At 53.5% G+C, this 16,467-nt stretch overlaps 1 protein-coding gene across 1 annotated transcript in view; it reads right to left on the bottom strand.

The window, feature by feature from the left end:
• The window catches only part of CMIP (c-Maf inducing protein), a 267,353-nt gene that overhangs the window by 28,027 nt on the left and 222,859 nt on the right, over positions 1–16,467 (bottom strand). Inside the window, exons 8-10 of the mRNA XM_030822208.1 lie at positions 14,597–14,700; positions 12,753–12,857; positions 6,104–6,457 (exon numbers count right to left, since the gene is read on the bottom strand). Coding sequence (XP_030678068.1) covers positions 6,104–6,457; positions 12,753–12,857; positions 14,597–14,700 — 563 coding nt within the window. The remainder of the gene's footprint in view (positions 1–6,103; positions 6,458–12,752; positions 12,858–14,596; positions 14,701–16,467) is intronic.

Genomic DNA, 16,467 nt, shown 5'->3' with positions numbered 1-16,467 from the left:
GGTGGCCTGATGCTCGGGAAGGCACAGGGCATGAGAAGGCCCCTGTGGGGCACATTCTGACCATTTTGCTCCTGCTATGCAACATCCAGAAATACCTGCTCCCTTGAAAGGCAAACCAGCTGGCCTGGGGATTTGAACCCAGGCTGAGAAACAGCGGCTGTTACCCCCGAGGCTGGAGGACCTCAGGAAAACTCCCTTTCTCTCCACCTGTGCGGTCATCCCATCAGGGGCCTTCCCAAGCCCCACAGCAGATCTGCTGGCCTTAAATGCTCCAGGGACCTTTGAGTTTCTACAGAGTTATCATGTGCTCCAGGAATGAGCAGTTTAAAGTTTCCAAACAAGCTGGGCATGGTGGCTCACGCCTCTAATCCTAGCACTTTGGGAGGCCGAGGTGGGCAGATCACCTGAGGTCAAGAGTTCGAGACTAGCCTGGCCAGCATGGCGAAACCCCATCTCTACTAAAAATACAAAAATTAGCCGGGCTACGTAGTAGGCTCCTGTATCCCAGCTACTGGGGAGGCTGAGGCAGGAGAATGGCTTGAACCTGGGAGGCAGCGGATGCAGTGAGCAGAGATCACGTCACTGCACTGCAGCCTGGGTGAGAGAGAGAGACTCTGTCGCCAAAAAAAAAAAAAAAAAAAAAAAAAAAAGAAAAGTAAATACATACAAGAAAGAACTACCCAGAATAATCAAAGACTTTTTAAAAATTACAAAACAGGCTGGGCACAGTGGCTCACGCCTGTAATCTTTGGGAGGCTGAGGTGGGCAGATCACTTGAGGTCAGGAGTTCGACACCAGCCTGGCCAACATGGCAAAATCCCGTCTCTACTAAAAATACAAAAATTAGCCGGGCTTGGTGGCAGGCACCTGTAATCCTAGCTACTGGGGAGGCTGAGGCAGGAGAATGGCTTCAACCTGGGGGGCAGAGGTTGCAGCGAGCGGAACTACTGCAGGTAATACAGGATGTCCCCTGGCCCTGCCTCCCGGTCATTAGGACAACCCCAAATTCATCTGCATTTCCCTGAAGTTCCCCGAGGGAGGGCCCTCTTCTAGCTGAGCTGCAGCCCATCAAAGCCTCTTTTAAAATCTAATGTTTGCAAAGAGTCCCGAGCGGTAGACGGGAGCCGATCAGAAGCGCGTCCTACCCCTGTGGCCCCAGTGTGCCACGGCTTCCACACTCTGCCCATCTCAGCTTTACAGCAGCCCCGCTGAGCGCTTGATGTCACTGCTCTTAGCACCTGGCAATACTCAGGTTCAGAGGGACTGAGTACAGGGACCAGTATGGCATTTGGCATAGAATCTGGCCTGGCGCAGGTATACAACAAAAGCTGGATGAAAGAATGAGTAAACAGGTGGATAAATGAAGGTATGAATCATACATAGGTGCCCAGCAGGAGAAGAGCTGGACTCCAAATGACTACAAATCCCAAAGCTCTTCTTCGCCTCCCGAATCCATGTTCTTTTCATCACCCCACCCCTCCTGCGCCTCATGCGGTGATTTTTTTCAGCATCAACCTCGACCTGCATTTGGAATAGTTTTCCTTTTCAAGGATCTCCAGGAAATTTTTGCAACTTAGGTTACTTTTCAAAGTGTCAAATTCTAATGATGCAGGGGCCTTCCTATGGGAACACGCAGCAACTGATCAGGGCCTGCGCCCCACTACCCCTGCCCCCTGGCAGTGGAGCGGGAAACACTGACCTGTGCACCCTGGGACCTGCACTGTCCTCTCCAATGGATGTGGTTCGCCCCACTGGGTCAAGGCTCTAAGCATGCCTTCCTGAGCCCCGCCTGGCAACGCCCTCTTTAAGACCCTTCAATTCCACATAAAGTCATCCTTTTTTTTTTGGAGATGGAGTTTCGCTCTTGTTGCGCAGGCTGGAGCACAATGGCACGATCTCAGCTCACTGCAACCTCCGCCTCCTGGGTTCAAGCGACTCTCCTGCTTCAGCCTCCCAAGTAGCTGGGATTACAGGCATGCACCACCACGCCAGGCTAATTTTTGTATTTTTAGTAGAGATGGGGTTTCTCCATGTTGGTAAGGCTGGTCTCGAACTCCCGACCTCAGGTGATCTACCCGCCTTGGCCTCCCAAAGTGCTGCGATTACAGGCATGAGCCACCGAGCCCGGCTGCTTCTTTTTTTTCTTTATGTGTGACTCTCATTTGGGCAGCACTTCAATATTGATAACAGCAGTTCACGCTTTTATTACTGAGATGGAGCCTTGCTCTGTCACCCAGCTTGGAGTGAAGCGGTGCAATCGTGGATCAGTGCAACCTCCGCCCCTGGGGTTCAAATGATTCTCGTGCTTCAGCCTCCTGAGTAGCTGGGACTACAGGCGCCCACCACCACACCTAGCTAATATTTGTATTTTTAGTAGAAACAGGATTTTGTCATGTTGGCCAGGCTCGTCTTGAATCCCTGACCTCAAGTAATCCGCCCACCTCGGCCTCCCAAAGTGCTGGGATTACAGGCGTGAGCCACTGCACCAGACTGATAACAGCAGTTTACTCTTATCAAGAACCAGAGGCTAGGCCAGCACCAGAAATCTCCAACATCCCTGAATTTTCATGCAGTCCTCCAAGAAGACACGCATTTTACAGACAAGAAAACTGAGGCCTAGAGGAGCCACGAACAATGGCCACAGTTCCACAGCAGCTCAGGCCCACGGTCACATTTCCTCAACGCTGAGATGCAAGTTTCTTGTAATCAGGTGTGCAATGAATGCCATGTGGCTTTTCTCTCTCAAAGCACTGTTACTGAATCAATGACGCATCTCGCCCTCAAAGTATGATCAAGCAGTGGGAACATGGCTGCATCATAAATGGCGGCTACTCCCATTGGCCAGGTGTTCACCTCACAGAGGTGTCTGCTCTGTGCCAGGCACTGAGGGCTGGCCCCTCCCATCTCTTTGCCAATGCCAGACGCAGCCATACTTGCGCCACCTCCCAGCCTGGGACCGGAGGCTCAGAGAGGATGACCAACCATCCAAGGTCACAACTAGTATGTGGCACGGGTGAGACTTGAACCTAGCATGGTCTGACTCTGAGTCTGTGCCTTTCCTGACGTATCTCACTTTGGAGCCCTTTGAGCAGCTGGGGTTGTTTGGGTCCAACCAGTTTGAAGCCTCCAACGAGCCAGCAACTTAAGCAGCCTGCTGGGTGTAGGGAGGAAAGTTGTTGGGAAAATGCAGTTATCAGGCCCAAATTGTGTTGACCTCCCCCAAGGTGGAAGAGGCTGCTGGAAGCATAATCCCATTTTGTGGAGGGCTTGGGGATGGGCGTGAGCTGCTCCTCTGCGTAGCCCCATCGGGAACCCCTCCCGGCTTGCCCTGACTGTCCTGGGCCCTTGGCGATGGCCCCGACCCCCACGTGTACCCTGGCAGCTGGGTGATGTGGGCAGGCAGGGGGTCTGTACGCATATGGGGGAGAACAGAGCCCTCATTCATGAGCATGTTTATGAAGAAGGAAAAAATGTGTGTCAACTGCATGATGAAAGTCAAACCCATAGTGCTTAATGAGAAATAGGAGTCAGGCCCAAAATAGCAGAAGGCCCAGGAGCTCACGGTGTTTGCAAAACCCAGCTGGAACTGGGGAGCTGGAGTGGACAGCGGGGCCAGTCTCTGGCCTGGAGGCTTCTACCTCCATCAGAGCAGGGAGCCCCCTCCAAAAATCCGGGGAGGTGCCCTAACCAGGCTGCCAGTGGGAGAGCTGGCACCCTTCTTTGCCCCGAAGACACTCAGGGCTGCCGTGTGTTCTTGGAGTCGCTCTCTTAGTGGGATCTGGAATTCCGCTGGGCTGGGAGTGGAGGTCACTGAATGTGGTTATGCCCTCACCTGACCTCTGCTGCTGGGACCACGAGGCGGGGCTGGTCCTGAACCCCTGGGCACACCCCACCCTTTCCTCTCTGGGGCGAAAGCCAGGGCAAAGGAGGCTATGTGGGGACACTGCCTCCATGATCTCCTTCAAACCAGCAGACGCCACCTTGGGAATGTGTGTGCACGTGTTCATCTTCGCAGACACCGCAGGCCTTGCTAGTACAGCACAGGGGGCACCCCAGGGTGCCTCTCAGCCATTTCCAGCTCACCAGGCCCTCAGAAGCTGCCCTCTGTCCCTCAAAACCCTGAGCAGGCTCCAGGAGCAACACACACATGACAGAATGACCAAACGCTGCCCAGCCGCCTGACGACACAGGGCCTCAGGGAAACCCCACCCACCCACAGACAACACCCCAGGCACCGGGCTTCCGAGTGACCTCCCTGCAGGCTGAGGACCCCGGGAGTCCTGGCTCTAGACAGGCACCATGCATTGGCTAAACGTGACAACACAGCCATACCCCCAACCCCTCCGAAAAGTCCAGCAACCACAGCAGCTGCATCTGAAAATGCCCGTCTCTGGATTCAAAGCTCCTGAGAGTGGGGCAGAGCTTGTTCCGAAAGTTAGGAGTTTGTGGAGCAAGAAAGGGGGAGGTGTCTGCTGAGTGTCTTCAGACCTGAGCTTGTCTGTGGAACCACATGGCTCTGTGGGGAGCAGAAGGGAACAGTCAATGAGGTCCCTCTAACTGGGGCTCCCGGAACCAGGTGCTCACGGGTTTGAGATGTGTCAGGTGGAGCGTGCGGATGGCAAGGCTAGAGAGACCCTTAGAGGTCAAGGATTAAGAACTGTACTTCCCTCCACCCTAGAGTCACACAGTTGAGGTTCAGGGAGGGGGAGGGACAGGCACAGAAGCAGCCAGCTCAGAAGCCACACCACCCAGAGGAGCCCCGGGTCCACGGGTCTCCTATACCCACACCCAGGCACACACAACACCAATGCGCACACACACACACCCAGGCACACGGCACAAATACGCACAGCCACATACCCAAGACAGACGCACACACTCCTGCACATGACCTGTCACTCACTCAGACACATGCATACGCACAGATACTCACACCCCAAAGACACACGGCATGCATGGCTCACACAACACACACATACATGGGCTCATGCACATACCTGCAAACATACACAGAGAAACACACATGCTCTCTAACCCTACAGCACAAATGGTTATACCCACATGCATGCAGTCACAGCCACTCGTGCACAAAACAAGCCCAAGTGCCTAGACACACCCACTCCTGTGCATTTAACACACACACACACACACACACACACACACATCCCTACAGAGAAATCCACATGCATGCCCACACCCATCTCTCCTATAAACACACACACTCGGCAGACCACGTGTGCTGTCGCACCCACATCCACCCATGGCCGTTCAGGCACACAAAGACACTCACAAGCTTGGAGGATCCCGCACACCCAACACAGTAGACACGTCCACACACTCAAAGACACACTTGGGCACCCTTGTGCTCCTGCACACCCTGGCAGATGTATCCAGATCCTCACACACACACAAACTTGTGCAGACATATGTACATGTGTATGCTTGGGCATGCACCTTACCCATGTGCCTAGGCACTCAAGCATACACGTACAAAGCCATGCATGTACCCCGTGTGTGTATACATACACCATATGTTCACAGATACACAACCACAGCCACATGGGCCTCACCCACTTGTACATATGCACCCTGTATGCCTGTACTCACAGCCACACTTGTGCTTGTGCACACTCTTTTTTTTTTTTTTTTTTTTGAGACGGAGTCTCGCTCTGTCGCCCAGGCTGGAGTGCAGTGGCGCGATCTCGGCTCACTGCAAGCTCCGCCTCCCGGGTTCACGCCATTCTCCTGCCTCAGCCTCTCAGAGTAGCTGGGACTACAGGCACCCGCCACCACGCCCGGCTAATTTTTTTTGTATTTTTAGTAGAGACGGGGTTTCACCGCGGTCTCGATCTCCTGACCTCGTGATCTGCCTGCCTCGGCCTCCCAAAGTGCTGGGATTACAAGCGTGAGCCACTGCGCCCAGCCAGTGCGTATGCACACTCTTGCACACACCAGCTCACGCGCACTCACACACACGCCACTCTACCATACCTGGCCCTGCGTAGCTCGAACCAACAAACACAGCCGCACCCAGCAGCAAAGCCCAGTCTCCTCCCACCGGCCCCAGGGGAGCACTCGGGGGAGGCACACGGGGGGCACTCACAGCAGCTTGAGGATTTCCACGTAGCAGCCGAGCGTGCGGTCGGCCTGGGGGCCCAGCTCGATGCTCATGGTGCTGCAGGCGGGGCTGACCATGAGGCAGTCGATGAGGTTGGGCTCGCTGTCGTTGCCTGCGCTGGCCGTCAGCGCCGGCTTGGCAGTGCTGGTGCGTTCCACCTCCACGTGGATCTCACTGGAGGCCACAACCACCGACTTGAGCCGGGCCTCAGACAGCGTGGCTTCCTGAGACACCAGGTCCGGGCTGGGGTGCAGAAGGCGCAGAGGTAAAGTGGGCTTCCGGTCGCACGGCTGCTGGCAGCCATTCCGGATTTCCTTCAGGCTTGGGGAATTGTCGCGGCTGGGGGAAGAGGCGGGAGAGGGCACGTGAGCACAGGCACTGTTCATGATGCACCATGACCCACCAGACTAAAGGCCTCCCTGAATCCCAGGATGAGGCCAAAATGTAATACTATCATCATTCCTGTGCTACAAATGAGGAAACTGAGGCTCACCCTGGGTGCGCGGCTTGCCCAAGGTCTAGACAGGAAGTGGTGGGGATGGCAGCCCAACCCAGGTTGCCTGTCTCTACAGCCCACGCTATCACCCCAGCACACAACAGGTGCTCAATAAATATTTGCTGACAGACTGAGTGGATGCTGATCTCCACGTGACAGCCATAAGGCTCTTGGCGTTCTCCTCCACCAAAATGCCACTGGCCACTTTCTTGATAAGCCAATGGGATCTACTATTTTGCTTTTAGTTGCTTCCTGCGGTCTAACTGCCCTCCAATCCCTGACCTCATGCCACAATGTCCTCCAGGACTCTGCTCTCCTGCCCTCAAACCCAGCCAAGTGAGCAAGCTCAGTATCTGCCCTCCTCCTGGGAATCTACTTCAATGGGATCCCAAACCCCAGAATTCTAGTCTGGGCCCTGGAGTCTAGCCCTCCTGTCTGCGGAACCCCTACTCCTCCTGGGTAACCCTCCAGGCACAGCATCTTCAACTGCCCAGAGGAACAGAAGCCTGCACAAGGTGTTAACACGTGTTAACTCAGAAAGGGGCTCTATGGCATTATTAATCTCACATTCGTTAGGGAAACGCTGGGGCAAACAAGATGAAATTAGGCCTCTTAATGGCAGGACTTGTCAGAGCCTTGACCTGGTTAAAGCCCCTCCCCTGACTGCTTCCCAAGGTGCCCAGTTGCCTGGGAGGTGCACTATAAGGGACAGTAGTACCATCAACTGGTTCCTCTGCTGGTGCCCACGGGCCGGCAAGGTGCTAAGTGCAGTCACACAGATGCTCACAGACATCACTGAACAGTGATTCCTACCGTGTCTGTGCCACAGATGAGGAAAGACAGTCTCAGAAGTTAAATGATCTGCCCCTAATTAAACACCCCATGAGTCACTGGAGATGGGATTTGAAGCCAGATCTCCTGGACCCCAAAGCCCAGGATCCTCCTAACTAGGATGGCTTCCAAGGTCCTCTAAGAACTGTGCAGGTCCCCTCCTCCAGGAAGTCTTCTTTGATTTCTGCCTGTTACCCCTGCCCTTCCTACCCTCAAACTCCTCCTAAACCAAAGCTTTCCACCCCTGGCTGGACACCAGGATCCCTTGGGTACACTTCTAAACATCCTAAAGCCCAGTTAGACAGGAATCTCCAGGAGGTGACCTGGATATGAGCAATTTTTAAGGCTCCTCGTGTGTGGTCAAGGTTGAGATCCACTAATCCAAGACTTCGAGTACAATGGCATGATTGAAAACACCTGCTTGTCTAGTCCTTCCCCAGATGTGCCACAGGCATGGGTCCTGTGCCTCTAAAGGGGCTCCCAGGCTTGAGGACAGGGCCACACTGCTGGCATTCTGCTTGGGGAACCGTTGCAGCTGGGGGAAGGGGTGGGAGGGGGCACATGAATAGCCCCTCCAAGGGCTGCATGCAGAACTTGAACCCCATGCACAGGAAGGGTCTGAATGTATCCAGCACATGCCAGGAACCAGGCCTGAGCTGAGCCCACCAAGGGTGTTTAATAAATACACTTTCAGCTTTGCTGGGGGAAATAAACAATCCATCGGCTAAAGTCCGAGAATTCTATCGTTGATAAAAACTTGTGTGTGGTCTGTGATGGGGGCAGACCTAAATTCTTTGGTCCAGATCTGATTTGCTCCCCAAGTGCTCAACACTGCATTTCTCTTTGTTTGCCATTGCTGGGTTTTAAAAGTGGATTTTCAAGGCTGTTTGGCTCAGATTGGTGATTTTCAAGAGAGCCACGCTAACCTGGGTCAAGTTGTCTGTTCTTTTCAGTGTGAGTACATTGTGTACATTTGCCCACGGAGAGCACTGTGGACGGCCTGGAGGACGTGACAGGCTTTATCCTGAAGGGACTGGCTGAGGGGGCGTCATGGACCTGAGCCCAGGAAACGTGTCGGCAGCATTGTGCTTCTCTGGGTGATATCCAGAAAACTTATGGCATCAGCTGGAACCCAAGCTACTGTGGGCTCCGAGGGGGCTCAATACGGCTGAGCCAGGGCGGGCATGAGGCAGCAGGCACCGTCCCACCCTCGCCACGCCTCCAACCTGGCATCTCCTTGCCACGGCCACCTAACAGTTCCCAGGGCCACGCCTGCCCCCTACTCCATCCTCCTCACAGCAGCAGCCAGAGGGGAATGCAACTGAAATCCTATCGCGTCCCTTCTCCACTTACAACCCACTGTAGACTCTCCAATGTTCCCAGGATAAAAGTTCGCCACTGAAACCCAGGACAGCCCTGCTACTTACAGTGTGATCCCCAGCCTACAGCTTTAGGCTTGGGAGCCTGTTAGACAAGCAGAGTCTCAGGCCCCGCCCCACACCTGCTGAATCTGAATCTGCATTTTAACTCCAACCCCTAGACAGTCCCAGGCACCAGGAGGTTTGAGAAGCTGCCTATTCATGGCCCAGCGCTGCTTTCCTCTCCAACTCCATCTTTTGCTTCCCTTTCCTTCTCTCTGCTCTAGTCACAATGGATTTCCTTCAGCTCTTCCCCTGCAGGGACCTCCACATTCAACGTGCAGCAGAATGACTTGTGGAGTTTGTTTCGAAGGCAGACTCCTGGGCCATACCCCAGAAATGGTGCAGCCAGGAATCTATTTTAAAGCAGTCCAGGGGATTCTGAAGTAGTGGTTCAAGGACCCTTAGATACAAAAACATTGTAGACGGGCACGGTGGCTCACCCCTATAATCCCAGCACTTTTGGAGGCTGAGGGGGCATTTCACTTGAGGCCAGGAGTTTGAGACCAGCCTGGCCAACATGGTGAAACCCCAACTCTACTGAAAATACATAAAAAAAAAAAATTAGCCAGGTGTGGCGGTGCACACCTGTAATCCCAGCTACTTGGGTGGCTGAGGCATGAGAATTGCTTGAACACAGGAGGCAGAGGTTGCAGTGAGCAGAGATTGAGCCACCGCACTCCAGCTTGGGTGACAGAGTGACACTGTTTCCAAAAAAACCCAAAACACAAAAACAAAAACAAAAACACTGTGACGAATCGCACCTTCACCCATCACTGCCAGGCCTTTGCCCATGTGGTTCTCTCCCTGGGTCACCCTCTTCCTGCTTCTTGCCTGGAGAACAGCCAGGAGGTATCAACATAAATATCACCTCCCCAAGGCTCCTTCCAAAAACGGATGCCAGGGCCATCCTAATTAAATCAGAATGGCACTGGGAGGGTCCTGGGCACCCTTTTGTTTCTTTCTTTTTTCTTTTGTTTAAAAATTGACATATAACCTAAGGTACGCTTGTAAATGTCTTAACAACCAACTCTCCAAAGAAAGAAGCCCTGATCTGGCTGGGTGCGATGGCTCACGCCTGTAATCCCAGTACTTTGGGAAGCCGAGGTGGGCAGATCACCTGAGGTCAGGAGTTCGAGACCAGCCTGGCCAACAAAGTAAAACCTCATCTCTACTAAAAATACAAAGATTAGCCAGGTATGGTGGCCCACACCTATAATCCCAGCTACTCAGGAAGCTGAGGCAGGAGAACCACTTGAACCCAGGAGGTGGAGGCTGTAGTGAGCCAAGATCGTGCCACTGCACTCCAGCCTGGGCGACAACAGTGAAGTTCTGTCTCAAAAAACAAGAAGAAGCCCTGATCTGCAGTATTTACCAATTTCTTTGGTTTAAATACTCACCACAGCTACTTCAAGCTACCAATATGATATCATTACAGAACTGGGAAGGGACGTGTTCCCAAATGTAACGTGTGAGCTGGCTCCTGCACACTCTGGGTGTAACTTAAATACTATAAGACAGGCTCAGTGGCTCACGCCTGTAATCCCAGCACTTTGGGAGGCCAAGGTGGGTGGATCATGAGGTCAGGAGATCGAGACCATCCTGGCTAAAATGGTGAAACCCCGTCTCTACTAAAAATACAAAAGTAGCAGGCCTGGCACTACCCTCTGGCTTCCGTTTTCTCCTCTTTTTGCCTCACCGTGCTGTCAGCTCCAGAACAGGCCCTTGGGAATGAGCAGCCTCCCATCTCCACATTCTGGCCCTTGGAGTCCCTGCACTTCTTTCTGATCAGGGAAGCGATTCAAGGTGGGACATGATCCCCTTTGAACATCAGGACCTGAGGCTGAGGACACTAAATTAGTCACCCTCTCTCATGCCCTGCTGCAAGAAAACAGCCCCTGATTTATCAAATGCCTTTTCCTGCCCCTTCCCAAGAACTCAGCAGTATGGCATTTGTTTGAGAAGTGCCCCCGTACAGGTTTTCAGCGACTCCGAATGCTCTACCGCCTTCATTTCAAGAAAAGACTGAAATACCCTCCTGCCGTATCCCCAGCTCTGGTGGGGTCTGGACTCATGTTGGTCTCCTTGGAAGTGTGTAGTGTACCACCTGAACAACTGGGTGGCTGCAGCAGAGACCACCGTGTTCTGCATGTCACATCCTCTCCCATGACACCAGAGGTGACTGCAGAAAGTTCCCCATAAACTAATGGCATCTGCATCAGTCTGCATCCCAGGAGCAGTTCTCAGCCAGCGAGGGATGGGAGCTGGTGAGTGACTACCCCAGCACCGCCAGCCTTGGCGGGGTAACTCTCAGTGTGTTCCGCACGGCCTCCTAGGGCACAGGGGGAGTGCATGCCAGCTGCCTGAAGCGGTCACCTGCTTGCTTCCTTGCTGATTTATTTATTTATTTATTTATTTATTTATTTATTTATTTATTTATTTTTGAGAAGGAGTCTCACTCTGTTGCACAGGCTGGAGTGCAGTGGTGTGATCTCGGCTCACTACAACCTCTGTCTCCCAGGTTCAAGCTATTCTCCTGCCTCAGCCTACTGAGTAGCTGAGTACAGTCATGTGCCACCATGACCGGCTAATTTTTATATTTTTTTAGTAGAGACCGGGTTTCACCATGTTGGCCAGGCTCGTCTCAAACTCCTGACCTCAAGTGATCTGCCCACCGTGGCCTCCCAAAGTGCTGGGATTATAGGTGTGAGCCACCTCACCCAGCCTCACCTGCTTATTAATTCGTACTTTACTGATGTCCTCCCTTCCCTGTCCCCCAGTGTTTCCTGGGACCATCTTCCTAGGAAGCCACTTCCACCCAAATCCTGGTCTTGGAGTTTCCTTTTGGAGGCTCCAAAGCCAGGTGGCGGCCCTGCCCCCCCACCTCTTCCAGTCACTCGCCACCCCACCACTCGGTTTTACTGCTGGCACGGTTTTTCTAACCCTCTGACGTGATCTTGCACATTTACTTGTACATGATCTCTTCCTGGTACAATGGAAGCCCCAGGAAAGCAGGGAATTTGTGATCTTGCTCGCTCTCCAGCACTGAAATTGTGTCAAGCACACAGCAGGTGCACAAGAAAAACAGGTGCAGTGGCTCCCGCCTGTAACCCCAGCATTCTGGGAGGTCAAAGTGGGAAGGCTGCTTAAGCCCAGGAGTTTGAGACAAGCCTGGGTAACATAGCAAGATCCTGTCCTTACAAAAACAATTTTAAATATTAGCCATGAGTGGTGGCATGTGCCTGTGGTCCTAGCTACTTGGGAGGCTGAGGTAGGAGGACTGCTTGAGCCCAGGAGTTTGAGGCTGCAGTGAGCTATGACTGCACCATTGTATTGCAGCACAACCTAAGTGACAAGAGTGAGACTCTGTCTCAAAAAAATATAATAAAACCATGCAAATCATGGGCAAAACCTGTGTTCTCAAAGGCAGAACTAGATAGGGTAAACCTTACTGTCTCAACCCTTGTCCCCAACACACGGGCACATATTCATACCCCCATGTGCACACACGTACACACAGTCACATGTATGCGCACAGTTCACACATGCATTTGCGTACCCATGTGCACACATCCACATACACACCAGTGTGTCACACCTCTCCAGCGGTGAGAGATCTTCAGCATACAACATCTGTTCCTAAAGCCAAGCAGCTTTAACAGCCTTGCAGTTGCGGTGCTGATTCAGTGCTTGCTTTTTCAGCAGCATCCCTGGGTTCTGGGCCCATGAATCAATGGGCCCAGGGGACTGGGAAACACATCAAGAGGTCTGCCCAGTAAACAGCCACCCCACCTCTCCGGCCTGGTCAGTTCTTGGTGACTTTGCCCATGATGGGGGTGGCAGTTTGCCCCTGCCAAGCCCTCTGGGTGGCAGTGCTTCAGCAACTAACCTGTTGATGAACTCTTCATAGCAGGAGTAGATGGCAGCCAGGCACACGGCCACCAGGTTGGGCAGGACCCGGGGGTGGGGGCAGTGCCCTGTGGGGCCGTGCATGCTGGAAAAAAGCAGAGTGCTGGGGTGAGAAGCCTGCAGGAGTGGGCCCATGGACAGGGGAAGGGAGACAAGGGAGGGGCGCTGCTCAGGCACCGGGCTGCCCGCTCTGCCAGCACCACTTGGGGGGCTCTGAGAGCCTTCACTGTGCAATTGGTGGCACCAGGATTTGGGTCCTGGCTGTGCCATGTGCAGGCAGCAGAAGGCAAAGCTCATGGCTGTGGACTCTGGATCCAGGGTTCCTGGGTTCAAACCCCTGAGTGGCCTTGGAAACCTCCTAAACTCTCCACCCTGTTTCTGCAGCTATAAAATGAGGATAGCAGCCCCCTCCTCAGTTGGGGTACAGTTAGGACCAAATTTTCTAATTCACTGAGAGACCTAGCAAATGGTGGCCATATGTCCTGGGACAGTCATGCTTACACCTGGTGGTTCAAGAATAATTAATTATTCCTAACACCTCATTTTACTTTCAAACATATCCTGCTTTGGAAGAAAAATGATGAGGGTCATTTTGGCTTAGCATAGAGTCAGCAACATAGTCACTGAGTCCTCAATAAATGCCACTAATTATTACTTGTCATGGCTATCTTGGTGGTCCTGAGGATAACACCTGTATCATTTCTGGGAAGCTGTCATCAAGGCTGGTGTCACTAAGAACGGCCTAACCTGACAACATTTTGCAAACCACAACTGGATGGTGTCACCAGGGCTCTGGCATGAGGGCATGTCACAAAGCCACCCTCAAATGGCTTCGTGAGTTTCAAGTGAGCATATTTAGGAAATACATAGCTTCAGAACTTGTTTAAATGGGTTATTGTGATTTTCTTAAAAGATGAGAAGAGTCTGGGGGCAGTAGTTCACGCCTGTAATCCCAGCACTTTGGGAGGCCGAAGCAGGTGGATCACCTGAGGTCAGGAGTTCGAGACCAGCCTGGCCAACATGTTGAAACTCCATCTCTACTAAAAATACAAAAATTAGCCAGGACTCGTAACATGTGCCTGTAATCCCAGCTACTTGGGAGGCTGAGGCAGGAGAATTGCTTGAACCCAGGAGCTGGAGGTTGCAGTGAGCCGAGATTGAGCCACTGCACTCCAGCCTGGGTGACAGAGCAAGACTCCATCTCAAAACAAACAGATAAACAGAAAAGATGAGAGGAACAAGAATGATGACAGCTGGGCCTGACACGAGACTTCTGCAGCATTCCCCATGTGTTGTGTCTCCTACTCACTGGAGCATCACACTAACTGGGCGAGGGGTATTATGGTTCTTGTGCTACAGATGAGGAAACTGGAGCACAGAGAGAAAATTTAAAATTAAACAAAGCAAAAGCAACCCTCGTCCCCCCCAAAAAAAAAAAAAAAAAAAAAAAACAAAACCCAAAACACCAACCCCAAGAACCAAAAGTGAGTAAGAGCAAGAACATTTGGCTTCCTGTTGGTTATGTTTAAGGGGTGACTGTTCAAGCACCCGACGATGATGCTCTGGGACCACCAGGGGTGGGAATGAGTCCTAAACATGTGGCACCTACAGCCCGAGGGGTTGTGGGACCTGAGGAAACAGCAGTGTTGTTGAGGTCCACTGTGTCTGAGTTCCTATCGGGCACCATGCAGTAGGCTAGGGGCTACCTCATAGAGGGAGTCTTCATTTAATTACACAACAGTCCCCCCGTGGATAATTGAGGAAACAGGATCAGAGAGGAAAGTGGCTCCTAGGCCAGAGAGGGACGTCGCGCTGGAGACCCACCTCTGAATGAACTTCTTCACCACTTCCATGCCCGCGTTGAGCTCGTTCAAGGCAAGGATGTACTCCTGAGTAAACAGCCTCAGTCGCGGGCACTTCCCAAAGTCCTGCGGAGACAGCAGAGGACAAGAGTCAGGGGATGGTGCCAGGCAGGGCAGGAGCCCAGGTCAGCCAGGACACCAGAAAGAAGGGCGGGACCCAGCTCTGCCTGGAGCTGTTGATGTGGAAGGCAATGGGGAGACTCCAACCCTCGCGAAAGCACAGGTGGCGTCTACTTCAAAGAACAGCACAGCGACACCCGCGCTTCCGCTCTGAAGGACCATCTGATGAGCAGGCACTGCTGGCTGTAGAGAAAGTCACCCTCAAAAGGCACTTGCGAGACAAATGAGATGAGAAAGAGAAAAGTGAGCCAGAAAGGCTGCGGGGACAAGGGAGGGTGCTTCTGAGGGGAATGTGGAGTGTGGAAGGAGGTGTGTGAGAGGTGGGTGTGGAAGGAGGTTGTGAGAGGTGGGTGTGGAAGGAGAAGAGTGAGAGGTGAGGGTGGAAGGAGGTGAGTATGAGGTGGGTATGGAAGGAGGCGAGTGTGAGGTGGGCATGGAAGGAGGTGAGTGGGAGGTGGGTGTGGAAGAAGGTGAGTGGGAGGTGGGTGTGGAAGGAGGTGAGTGGGAGGTGAGAGGTTGGTGCGGAAGGAGGTGAGAGGTGGGTGTGGAAGGAGGTGAGAGGGGATGTGGAAGGAGGTATGAAGTGGGTGTGGAAGGAGGCGAGTGTGAGAGGTGGGTGTGGAGGTGTGTGAGGTGGATGTGGAAGGAGGTGAGTGTGAGGTGGGTGTGGAAGGTGTGAGGTGGGTGTGGAAAGAGGTGACAGAGGTGGGTGTGGAAGGTGAGTGTGAGGTGGGTGTGGAAGTGTGTGAGGTGGGTGTGGAAAGAGGTGATAGAGGTGGGTGTGGAAGGAGGTGAGTGTGAGGTGGGTGTGGAAGGAGGTGTGAGGTGGGTGTGGAAGGTGACAGAGGTGGGTGTGGAAGGTGAGTGTGAGGTGGGTGTGGAAGTGTGTGAGGTGGGTGTGGAAGGCAGTGAGTGTGAGAGGTGGGTGTGAATGGATGTGTGTCTGTAAGAGGCTGCTGTAGACAGAGGCATGCATGTGCAATGAGGAGCCTGGGCACCACGCGTTAGTGGCAGGGGAGGCACTGGCATGTGTCACTATCATGAGGGGACAGGGACACCACCCTGGTTGGAGGCCCCATCTGTGCCACGCTAGGGAAAGCAGCCCCTGCACGTCTCCATCCACCAGCCCCCTGGAACTAAAGGGTCCACTGCGGGGCTCTGTCGAGGGGCCAGGTCAAGGACACAGGGATCCTGCCCGTGCCGGCCAAGGGCCATAAGTGGTGGCTGCCGTGCTCGGCCTCCTCCAGGTGTCAGGAAGACAGGGGCCACAGCACAGAGAGCTCTGCCAGGAGGCAGGAAGGCAGCGCCCAGCCCAGTGGGGGGCTTGGGGCTTGCCAGGAGCAGAACAGAGGCGCAGGAGAGAGGCATGGGCCAGACGGGCCTGTGAATCTGGCTTCCACATTCATTCCCAGGGTCGTGGCCAGGGCTGGGGAGGTGCTGGGACTGCCAGCCCCTCGGTTTGTCGCTGGCCAGTCAGGAGCGGCACCGTCCTGCCCCCGACCCTCCATAAAAGTGATATGGCTGACCACGGAGGGGAGCCTGGAGTCTCCAGACCTGTCCCTCTGTACCCATCTCAGTGGAACCCGTTTTTAAAGAGAGCAGCCTGAATCAGGACTCTAAGCTGCAGAACAGAAATAGAGACCCCCCTCAGGTCTAACTGACCCCGAAGCTGGCATGAAAGCTCTGAGTGGAACCCGTTCCTACCACTCCCTC

This window comes from Nomascus leucogenys, chromosome 2 (genome assembly GCF_006542625.1).
Source record: "Nomascus leucogenys isolate Asia chromosome 2, Asia_NLE_v1, whole genome shotgun sequence".
Lineage (NCBI taxonomy): Eukaryota > Metazoa > Chordata > Mammalia > Primates > Hylobatidae > Nomascus > Nomascus leucogenys.
Note: the sequence above shows the minus strand (reverse complement) of the source record. Positions and strands in the feature narration are given on the sequence as shown.